Source organism: Limulus polyphemus, unplaced genomic scaffold (assembly GCF_000517525.1).
Source record: "Limulus polyphemus unplaced genomic scaffold, Limulus_polyphemus-2.1.2 Scaffold1006, whole genome shotgun sequence".
Taxonomy (NCBI): Eukaryota; Metazoa; Arthropoda; class Merostomata; order Xiphosura; family Limulidae; genus Limulus; species Limulus polyphemus.
In genome coordinates, this window is record NW_013666616.1 from 259,434 (window position 1) to 272,370 (window position 12,937).

The 12,937-nt window shown below is 32.6% G+C and overlaps 1 protein-coding gene across 1 annotated transcript in view; it reads left to right on the top strand.

Annotated features, from left to right (window-relative positions):
• Positions 1-12,937, top strand: part of LOC106461662 (transmembrane and TPR repeat-containing protein CG4050-like) — a 115,134-nt gene that overhangs the window by 65,334 nt on the left and 36,863 nt on the right. Inside the window, exons 7-8 of the mRNA XM_022388668.1 lie at positions 9,781-9,893; positions 11,962-12,128. Of these exons, the coding sequence (XP_022244376.1) occupies positions 9,781-9,893; positions 11,962-12,128 (280 nt within the window). The remainder of the gene's footprint in view (positions 1-9,780; positions 9,894-11,961; positions 12,129-12,937) is intronic.

Here is a 12,937-nt window from a genome sequence, read left to right on the forward strand (position 1 = left end):
AGAAATGATTGGTCTCACCTTTCGTAATAATTAAATCAACGATGCAAATTTTATTGATATTACTTACATAAATATAATACCACTGAAGGTTCAGCCGTTAACTATTAATACAAATTTTATTGATATTACTTACATAAATATAATACCACTGAAGGTTAAGCCGTTAACTATTAATACAAATTTTATTGATATTATTTACATAAATATAATTCCTCCTATGTTGTTTGTTTTGTTTACAGATCTTATTTTACTCCAGAATGTGGTTGGTTTGACGTTGGTGTCAGTTGAGTTACAGAATGTTTCCCAATTATGATATTGTTTATTGATGAGTAACTTAACTTGTGCAGTGCCCCTATTGTAAAGTGTGTTTATTGTGGTTGTCCTGGTTTGAATGTATTCACTGAAGGTTAAGCCGTTAACTATTAATAGAATGTTTGCAATATAATCAATTCAATAGTATATGCATGAAATATGGAACAGATATTTCGAAATTATGTACATTAAACTTAATTACAATTTTTCTGTTTATTAGAGAACAGGTGAATCAATATCACAATAGTGACAGAAATAATAAATACTCGTGACTTTAAACCTATCAAAAGTTGTAGTATTTTTTTCTTACCGTTATTTATCTTAAAACGTAAAGTTCAGAAGTCAATTCACCATCTCGAAAAAAGAGACAAACGGTCCTATTCAGAACCAGTGCTACTTGAGTTTGCTGTTGAGATAGTGAATTAACTGGGATACGCGATTAAATAAATTAAAGATACGAAAATATCATCAACATATATATTATGGCCGGAAGAAACTGAAGTGTTCTTTCAATCAGTGTACTTTTATGAAGAAAACAACAACAAAAAACAGCAACAAAAATAAATTAGCACTAGCCAGTCCACTTCTCATCACTTAAGAACCTTGTTGGACCCTGTTAGATTCGTCGGTAGAATAAGCTGATATAAGTCAGTAGCTAACAGTCTTTATATAAATGTATAATTTCTGTTAACCTTTACGAAACTAAAATTAGCGATTGAAATAACTAAAAAGTTTGCATAACCGTTTCCATCTATAATTGGCTAGAGCTACTTTAAGGGTTTTTCTAGAAACATTAACGTTCTTTCACAAGATATGATGTACACATTAAAGAACTTTATTGGAGAACCCTGGATATTAATCTCAATATATCAGATAACTTTGAAATAAAGTAAATCAGACAGTATTTGGTGTTTTTATTTTGTAGTTAAGCACAAATCTACACAACGGTCTATCTGTGCTGTGTCCATCACAGGTATTGAAACTCGGTTTTTATCGTTACAAGCCTTCCGATTTACCGATGTGTCATTGATGGACTTCAGAAGGCGATAGAAACATCGACCTTTGTTCATAGTAGTAAAAGATGGATACATTCAGATAATGTTTTGAAATGTAAGGCCAGTAGATTGAAATGTTTTGAAATATACCTCAACCGTAAGCTACACAAGTATATTAAACTCAAGTAAGACCACATCTCTTTTGATTTACCGTGGTGGAAGTTAATTTGTTTGTTTGTTTGAATTTAACCACAAAGCTACAGAATGTGATATCTGTGCTTTGCCCACCACGAGTATCGAAACCTGGTTTCTAGCGTTGTAAGTCCGCAGACATACCACTGTGCCACTGGTGGGCAATGGAAGTTAATAGGCTAACTTTGTTCTCTATAATAAAGCCTGTCACTTGGTTGCATCTTCGTATTTAATCATTCAAATTGAACATAGTAAATAAATATGTTGTTTCAAATCTAGATTCCTCCCATGTTTTGCGGACAATTGTTTCGGTAACTGACTTACTTTTAATAAAGTCGGGTCTTAAAAACTTGTGTTGAAATCTCTAATCACAGAGCAGCACAGAAACAGCAGTTTAAACAAGAAAAAATATAGAACTGTAAAAAAACAACTGTTCTGTTTTCTATTTGTGAAAACGAGGAAGTTTTGTGATTTAGTTTCAATATTGTTAAGCTCTTGTAACCCGTTATTGTAAATTGTTTCGCTCCTATTATCATTAGCCCCTACGGCTCAGCGGTAAGTCTGTGTGTTTACAACGTTAAAAATTAGGTTTCGATACCCGTGGTGGGCAGATCATATATAATCCATTGTGTAGTTTTTGTGCTTAGAAACCAACCAACTAACCTAATTAAATTTAAAAGATCCATGTGAAGTATGTACAAAATAACCTGTTAATGTACATTATACTACGAATCTATTTTAATTCATTAAATATGCATCAGATCTAAACTTAAGAAGGAAAGTCCAGCAAACACTTAAAATTTATCTTTTATATATAAAAATTAGCGAAACAAGATAGGTCTGTGGAAAAAAATCGTCATTTTCTTGGCGCTCAAAATAGTCCACAGATTCATAAAGATGAAAGTAGTACGTGTATGTTTTATTATAGAAAAACATATATATCAAAAGCTATTTCACAAACATTTATGAAGACTTTCTTCTAAGAGAACTAATGTTAAAATAGTAATCTACAAGGAACACGTGACAAAACTTTTAATTTGCTTCTTTTAATCTCGAAGTTTTATTGTTGTATTATGATGTCTAGGAAAAAAAAAGCGTAATAATCACGAGTGATTATCTATGCTGCTAACTCTGAATGTAACGTTCTAATGGGAAGTAAATATAAGGTTGCTCTTACACGTATGGTAGGAAATGCGTTATGGTGTTGTGTTATGATATCTAAGAAAACAAAGCATTATAATAAAGTGTGACCATCTTTGCTACTAACTCTGTAATACTCTAATGGAAAGTAGATATGAAACTGCTCTTACCAACATGGTAGGAAATGCGTTATATTGTTGTGTTACAATGTCTAGGAAGATAAAATAAAATTATAATCAAGCGTGCTATCTTTGTTATTAACTCTCTTATACATAGTTGGGGACGAGGCTATTCGCTGAAAACAGTCCATCTGGGTTATAATACATAAAGTCTTAGTTAAAATGCTATTTATATCAGTCGTATTGGGCCACTAAGGAGAGTAGAATTAAAATTATTATCAGCCTTAGTGTGACGTAATTTCGCGTCTGTGGACAAACAACAGATTATTATTCGTCAGCTTAGAAACTATATATCATTTGATGAAAACATTTGCTTTGCCATATTAGTAGAACTACGTTTAACAGGTACTAGCTTTGCTCTCCGGCCTCTGTTTATTGACTTTAGAAACCCTTCTGTTATTAAAGACCACTTGTCAGTTTCATTTTGGTACAAAGGCAGTAATTTGGGATAAATATTTAAAGAACGAAATTTTAATAATATTAATATGCTTTCGAAATGTGAATATTGTTACCCAATTCTTGAAAGTGTATTTTATAATTTCAGTATAATGAGTGTGTGGTATTTTGTATATTGTCTTTATTTTATCAGTTCCATTCTGTCATATACCTTTTTGTTTCTCTTTTATTTTTATCTAATAAACCTTTTCTAAGCAGCATTTTATTATTTTATGTAATAGATGCGTCATTTTAACGTGGTCATTTACCTCACATAACATTATAATATTGCTTATAATTTGAAATACAAAAATGATTTTGTCGTTTAACTATACAACAACACACCTGAAGAATATCGCCGTCCGAAATGTTGTAATCGAATAAATAAATAAACTTTGTATTATTATTTATATTTGAGCAACTTTTCTTTCTACTAAGTGTACCTAGTTTCGGTTAGATAGTTCACAATGAAAAATGGGTGGAAACTGTCATATCATAGAACAAGAAAAATCTTAACAACAAAGTCAGATGGGCACATTGCAAAATTTGGAAACATCTGTCATTGTAAGAGAAAAAAAATGTTTTAATTTTTTTGGTAAAGTAGGGCTGGTAGGATATATTATTAAATATGAGTGTATTTTTATGTAAAGAGGAAGAAAAAGAAACAAATTTATTGTAACGACAAGCAAGTGGTTATAGTCAAATTCAGAATAATTATGTTTGAGTTCAATTTATGTTCAACGACATATTTTCGCTACTTCCTTAAAATATTTAATGCATATCAGTAAGGCTTTAGGTTACCGTTGCTTTGATGGCTTAGTGATGTCGTGTACTTATTCGATCTAAGCCTTCCCTTCAACCCACACCATAAAATACGATTCTTATGGACTTTTTAAGTCCTGTTTTTACATATATAACTTCAATTAAAAACCATAGTATGATCATGGCTGTTTATAAAAATCATAGTAGAATCTTCTTGACACTATCATAATATATTGGCGACTTCCCTTTTTTTCAAAATATTTCATTTTGTAGCATATACAGATATCGGCGTACATAGTCGTTCAATAGTCGGTCTTAACTTTCCTCAGAATACACGGACTTCCGGATGGACGAGCCACGGAAGTGCACGTGAAAGACACAAGCGTGTAGAAAGGCAGAACGCAAACTAAACGTTCTTTGTCTTCGCTAATATGATACCACGTTTCCAATATGCGTCCAATCTAAAGTTCTTCCTATACTTGCTTGTATAATATGCTCGTGATTCTGCTAAAGTAAGAATTAGTTGTTTAGCTATAAATATAAATATTACAACAATAATATCATTGGGCAATGTAAACTCCAGAAATATTATTACAAATCTTGTCTTAAAAAATGAAATAACCCTTCTCGAAAAGATTTAAAGACAATAGCCACTGTGTTTTATTAGTTTCAAACGCAACTTCCATGAAATAAAATCATACACTCAGTTGAAGATGTTTTGTTCTGAATAAAGGTGGCAGATATAAAAAAAATATATATTGACTATTTCTGAAAATGTAATTATGCTCTTAAGGTAGAACAAAAGATTAAAAATTTAAAACCGAAATATCTTCAGTAAAAGAGAAAATAACAGTAATGCATAGTTATGAAAAAATACATTACTCAACAGATTTTGTTTATAATTGTAGTATACTATAAAACATAATTTTGCTGATAAAAAAATTTGGAAATATATTGAAGATTGCCGTGTTCCTTGACATGTTTGATTCGAATTATTTTAAGAGAATAGTGTTGTTGATCTTAACATAAAGAATACGGTTGTGTCGAGAGCAGCCCGGTGGTTAGCGAGCCGAGGCTACGTGATTCCTGTTCTGTTACCATCCCATTAAAAAAATAAAATAAAATAAAAAATCGCATTTCACGCTTAATAGGAATGAGTAGTCAAATTTCACTGTTCGGTCAGACAAGGACAGTCCAAGATTTGGCCCGAGTGGGGTTGATTAGCTGCCTTCCAAAATGAGTAGTCAAATTTCACTGTTCGGTCAGACAAGGACAGTCCAAGATTTGGCCCGAGTGGGGTTGATTAGCTGCCTTCCAAAATGAGTAGTCAAATTTCACTGTTCGGTCAGACAAGGACAGTCCAAGATTTGGCCGGAGTGGGGTTGATTAGCTGCCTTCCGTCTTATTTATCAGTTCAACTTTCATAGTGGCTTAAGGTGGTAACCTTCGTGTAGCTTTAAGCAAAATCCAATAAAAAACTGTAACTATCAGCAGATTAAAAGTCAGTGCAATCACATTGAACGTATTTATATCTGTTACGCATTATATGCTTTGTTACTTGCCAAAATCGTGAATGTTGTATGTCAGTGATGGATTCGTGAGATGAGGCTATTTTTCTTCAAGCGATGTTTTCTCTAAAATTAAGAATGAAATTATAACATCCTTTACTTTCTCTTTTGTCCCCCAGTGGGACAGCGGTACCTCTACGCACTAGCAACGTTAATATCTGAAGTTCGATTTCCCGCAGTGGTCACAGCAGATAGCTCAATTTGGCTTTGCTCTAAAACAAATAAACAATATTACTTTCTCTCATAAGTTCTTATAATTACTAATGTAGTGTTCTCCAGTTAAAGCTGTAGTCACTTGACTCGCTCCAGGATAAAGAAGTCTAGCTAACTGGTTTACTAATTCTTCTGATTTTAATTCAAGTAAATTAAAGAAAAGTTAATAACTACTAATTAATAATTCGTTGTTTAAATAAATAATTGGAAGTTAATAATAATTACAAACCAAATTCCGATTTGTAATGACTCAAAAATAAAATTGATAAAATAACAGTTCACCTACTTAATGTAGTTCACATTAAAACAGCTCAAGTAATTAATCACATCCCGATCACTAATATGCCTGTCGTATACTAGCCGGCCTGATGAGCCCTGTTTTTAGGCGAAATATCTCCTGAGCACCAAACATAACACTCAAAAATTCTTAAACTGTAAGTTTTGAGTGAGATAAAGTGCTTCTTGAGTGAAAATCCCGAATTATTTTATGTAAAACAATATATATATATATACATATAATTAACTTAAGTAAACTGTGAATAACTCGAACGAAACATAAAGGTTATTCAAAACAGTTTTCTATATTGAAGAGTAGCCTGTGATACTATGAAACTGGTTAAATAAGTATCAGTTTGGTACAAAATAAAGGATTCAAGTTATATATATATCCATAAGTATAGGTTTTAGATGTATCTTAAGTAAACTGAAAGTAATCTAAAGAAACGATAACGCTATTAATGGCAAATTTTTATACTTGAAAGTAGTATAGAGTTAAAGGATGAAGAGTAAGTTAAATAAAGACTGTTCAGTAAAAAAATAAACAAAATAAAAAGGATTAGAGATTTTTAATATGCATTCGTCTTGAAACTAGAAACAACATAATAAAACTGAAACTCAAAACCACACCTCTGCTACCATTCCTTACTGTCGTCCTCAAGTCATAAAGGATAATGCCTGTGCTCATAGCACCCAAATGCTTTGGGGAATATTCCATCTATCAGGCAAAATGCAAACGCTGATGAAAAACTTGCCAGCAACTAGGGAGAATCAGTTAAGAGTTAGGAGTTGACTGCTTGAACCCACAACGTCACAACTCCAACTGTCTTTCGCTATTTGCAGCCAGTTGTGGGAAGGCAGTAACCCTTAATATTTAGAAATAACTTTGATCTGGAATTAAACCGACCCGGTAAATATTCTACAAAATAAATCTCACAACCTCCGCCCTTTTAATTAGTATTATAAACAATAACAATAATATAATATTCTTACAGTAGAGCTACCCTTAACTACTACTGAGCTCCCAACCTCCACCCTTTTATTTGAAACTAACGAAAGCACCCGGCTTTAATCTGGTTATTAGGTTGATGTATTCTAGATGACCATGTCAGTATGTGTATTCTGAATCTATTGTAGCATAGAAGAACAGTCAAAAAATAATCTAAACATTTTTATTTTCCAGAAACATAAAAAAGCCATAAAGAAAGTGCATATATTACAATAATAATTATTCATTATCAAATAACTTTATCATTGCGTTAAATATTTCACATTTATATTTGATATCACAAATTCTTATTACATTTTGGGCCCTGCATGGCCAGGTGATTAGGACGCTTGACTCGCAATCTGTGGGCTCCTTACCTTAAGAAAGACATTGGATTATAGAAAAGGGTTCAAAGAAGGGTTACTAAAATGGTGCCTGGGATGGAGGGGTTGTCATACGAAGACAGGCTGAAATCTCTCAAACTGTTTTCTCTTGAAAAAAGAAGAGATAGGAGGGATCTGATTGAGGTGTTTAAGATTGTAAAGGGAATTGACGGTGTTGATGTATCATCTTTTTCATATCTAACAGTGAGAAGAGTAAGACTATGGGACACAAATATATATTTTGGCAAGGTAGGAGTCATCTTCAGTTAAGACAGTTTCATTTTTCTAACAGGATGGTTGGCCTTTGGAATGGGTTGCCTTTGTATGTTGTAGAGGCAGTAAATTTAAGTGAGTTTAAGAAAAAGCTTGACAAGTACATGAATGATAAGGGAAAAGATTTGTTTTAAATTATTTTAATTTAGTTTAGAGAATGGAACAGCCGAGATGGACCAATAGGTCCCATGCTGTCCCAAAACGTTATCTTATGTTATATAATGCGCTGTTAAAGAGGGTAGCTCTTCACATGGGTAAGGGGATGACAAGTAGTTTTCTAATATTGATATATTTATCTAAATGCCCCCCAGTGACACAGCGGTATGTCTGCGGACTTACAACGCTAGAAACTGGGTTTCGATACCCGTGGTGGGCAGAGCACAGATAGTCCAGTGTGTAGCTTTGTGCTTAATTCCAAACAAACAAACCAACAAATTTATTTAAATATGATAGATTTTTATATGCAGGAACTGTGAAACAAACATCCATGAATTGATATGCTACTAACACAGTTTATTGTTAGAAACACTGCAATTTTTATTGTTAGCGCCATTATAGTTTCCATATTGCTCATCTAAGTATATTGTTATCATGGAACAACTAATTCTACGATATATGGAGTATTGTGAAAAACACTACATTTTGTGAAGTATTGTGAAACATACTACGTTTTGTGAAATATTGTGAAACATATTACGTTTTGTGAAGTATTGTGATAAAGTGTTGAATGTATACCGGCTGAGCTTAAATTTAGGAATAACTGTACTAAATACAAAGTGTAAGAAACTACGAACAAATTTTATTAATACGAAAATGAAAATGTAGTGTGTGAACTTAGGTGGATAGTGTGACGATCGCTTCTTCTGGATCAGTTTATAGTAATTCCGGTTTTCTTCTCTCGAGACTAATTAATGGAGAGCTAAACACGCTGATAGCCAAACAGAATTGATATAGAAACGAGGTTTTCAGTTCACAAGAAACCCCGGTTTCTTTGTCTTGGATTGTGTCACCACATGACCGGTCACTCTCTCACAATGTTTGTCAACTGGAACTTATAGACATTATATAATAAGTCAGGGCTAACAGAAGGAGGCTGTAGCATTTTCTCAAGCAGAGGGGACTAAATCTGATACGAAAATATAGAGATAGAAAGAAAACACCACAAAACAAAGCTAGTTCTGAGAAACCTTGACGGTTTTTCTGGACCAATGTTTTATGCCAAACTGGCAGAATAAATATTAATTCCACAGAAAGAAAGCACCTATTTTCCTATACCACAGTCCTATAATTTGCGGCCCTTGGAAGTTTATAAGAAGTTCACCCTCCTCCTTGTACAAATTAAAATTAAACCTGTCTCCCTCATTCCTTACGGCACAGACCAGCACCCTTAATAACCATGTACTAATACAACTGAATATGATACCATAATCTTCTAAGAATTATCGAATAAATTATTAACAACCAAAAGCTATGTTGTGCATTGCAGATATGCCATTTTCAACATCATAACATAAAATATGTATGTGCAAATAAATATAATATATTCTCTGTGTGCATGATACAGCCTGACTTTATCCGAGTTGAAATAATGTGATTCTACTGCCACAGAATTGTGGTATTATAATAACTGACATTTACTACATTCGTTATTGAATAATATGTTTCTTCGTCTCATCAAAAGTACATTTATATTCATGTTTCTAAATAGAGCGATATTCAGATTTAATTCCCTGTTTTAAGTAATTGGCATAATGTCTGCCTATCTATCAAACAGTGATTATTAAGAGTTTTATGTTTGTTATTCAAGCCTTATTACTTTGTTGTGTTAACCACCTTTGTGTTTACACTATCTTTCTTAAGTTGATTTTAATTATAATTCTCTTTGTATGACAACATGTCTGTGAAATCGATTGTTTACATGATCATTTGTATATTTATCTGTGGATTAGAAAATATTTCTTTTCGTTGACTAATTTGATAACATTTATATGACAGTTTGTTATTGTATACTGATAACTGATGATTAACCGTTTCAATTTCTTGCAATGTCTATATTTTATTTAGGGTGGCGCTGTTGTGCAGAAACTGCAGCCTTGGCAGTATGTGGAACGCTATGTAAAGAACAGTGTTTGACCGTTCTGGTGGTCTGTAGCTTCTACGATTTGCTCTCGTTAAAGGTAATATATTGACCAGTTTGTTGATCTGTATAATATAAACTTGATAAATATAAAAAGATTGTACATAAGTTATCCATTGCCATTAAAGTTGTTTTTTGTTCAATACTGAGAGATAAATATTGTCATGGTCATTGGAAAATAAAACCAGTTATGTTATTATTCACATGCAAAAGTAGAAAAAATTCTCAATGCGTTTATTCTTTATGCTCTCCTAGTTACAATTATAGTATAAATAATAACACAACTTTAAACGAATTATGAACATATTCGATACTGCATTTCATGAAAAAATCCATTCAATCTATTGAGTTGTTTATTTGAAACTCGAGAAAAACGTATCACTACCGACAATCGATGAATTTTCTGAAAATATTCCCAATGTGAGTATCATAAAAATAATTCTGGGATTATAGATGTAGCAAGTTAACCCTAGAAGTGTTCTTACATTGTAGTAATCATACCTCAAGGAGCATTAATTTTATACATGTATTTTAAGATACCAATTTAGGGGAAACTTAGACATCATATTTTCTTTATTGTAACGATAAGTATAGGATTAAAAAGATGAATAAATGCAACCACTGATAAGGTATTGATATAATTATATGTTTTCAGAATGATATTAGGTACATATATGTGAACTTCAGGGAATTATTTGAATTGTATTTATGAGTTAAAATGAAAATATGTTTATGTTTAATGTTAGAATCACGTGATGTTCACTTTGTTCAGACTAGATGGATATGAAATTTGATTAACCAGATCAAGTCACTAATTAATACTAATGAGTATATTTTCCCTTTTGTGTTATTTATCATGCAGCTAGCTCAAACTTTTGTCTCATTTAACAATGTACTTAGATAGTTATAAGATTATAGTAGTCTGTGTGTGATTCAAAGGTCTTTGATGGATAATTGAAGTAGTTAATATATATATATATAAACATAAAGAAAATATAGTTCTAAGACTTTTTCATCATACCACTGTTTCTAGTTGCTTGTTAGTTGAAAAGTTTTATTTTCATTCCGCCTTTCTCAGCATAATATTTCATATGCACGCAATCTATTGAATTCTCTTTCTCTAAATACGTATATATAAATTAAGTTTGCACATTTGGAAGATTAAGTTAATTAATAATACTATATAAAAGATATATATATATATATAGAGAGAGTAAATACAACAAATACTCAAGTGTTTACATATGAGACCCGTTTATACATTTTTCCATTGTCATTGGAGTTAGGAAGAAACAACAATAAATCGCATTCTAATGCAGAAATGAGTCTAATGGTAAATATGGATATTGGAGATTTTCGACTTCATAAAACAGCTACTTTTCTGTGATGTTACAGAATAAATTGTGTTAAGTTAGCCACTTCAGGAACCAGACAGCAGTGTCTAATTCATTACGTGTATTTGTGTGTGTAATTCTTTCATCCATTACGTTAATTAGTCACTTCAGGAACCAGACAGCAGTGTCTAATTCATTACGTGTATTTGTGTGTGTAATTCTTTCATCCATTACGTTAATTAGTCACTTCAGGAACCAGACAGCAGTGTCTTATTCATTACGTGTGTAATTCGTTCATCCATTACGTTCAGTTAGCCACCTCAGGGACCAGCAGCAGTGTCTAATTCATTACGTGTGTTTGTGTGTGTAATTCTTTCAACCATTACGTTCAATTAGCCACTTCAAGAACCAGACAGCAATGTTTAATTCATTACGTGTGTTTGTGTGTGTAATTCTTTCAACCATTACGTTCAATTAGCCACTTCAAGAACCAGACAGCAATGTTTAATTCATTACGTGTGTTTGTGTGTGTAATTCTTTCACTCATTACGTTCAATTAGCCACTTCAGCAACCTGACAGCAGTTTGTACTTCACCATGTGTGCCTGTGGGTATAATTGTTGTATCCATTATAACTTTTTAACAATATTAAACTATCATACTTAGTAATTTACAACGTTTTATTTTACGAATATCATCAAGTATATTGTTACTGTTCTGTTTTATGGTAAGTAATGCTCTACCACTATCTTTTGAAACCGTTATTTAATTTCAGGTTTCCTGTCTCACTCACATTTGGCAGTGTGTTCTACTAGGCCGGGGAGTGGTGTCTCTATGGATACGAAAATCGCTGGCCCGAATTGGATTTTTAGGGTTAACAGCTCTTCTGACGATAGTGATACGGTTTAGGCTGATGGGTCCACATTTACCACAGTTCAACAGGTGAGGAGCCAGTTCATTTATTCAGTTTTGTTTTAAATGTTTCATAAGCTGTTTATACGATCGAAATGATATGGTATAGGTAAAGGAAAGCTCAAACAATAGCAAAAAAACAAACAACAAAAACAAACAAACTGAAGCGGGATTTCGATTTGAAGTATTGTTTATTACACTTAAATCATAAATAGCGTAGAGCATTTTGTAAGCCATCTACAGTGTCTTGCAAAAGTATTCACCCCCTACAAAGTTTCCATATTTTGTTGCCGTCTGAGCTTGCAATCATGAAACTTTCAAATGGGACTTTATATTTTATATTTAGAATTTACACAATTTTATCCAAACTGAGAAAGCTAAAAATCGCTTATTTGGGTTTTCAAAGACAATTAGAATATTCTCAATTACATAAGTATTCAACCCCTTTTCTACAGCAACCCTAAATCAGTTCAGGTGCAAAAGATTAGTTTGAAAGATCACAAAATGAGTGTAATAGTCTCTATCTGTTTGTAATAAAAGTGGTTTCACTTAACTTCAGAGTAAGTACATCTGTTCAAGCCACAACTCACGTAAAGACCAAGGATCTTTCCAAACAAGTCAGGAATGAAGTGGTAGAGAAGCACAGATCAGGAGAAGGTTACAAGAAAATTTCAAAGTCGTTGATTATCCCTTTGAGTACGGGGAAGTCTATCGTTAAGAAGTGGAATGTGCTTCATATCACCCAGTCACTACGCATATCAGGCCGCTCTTCCAAACTAAGCGGCCAGGCAAGCATAAAACTGGTTAGTGATGCCACTGTGAAGCCAACAGTGACTTTC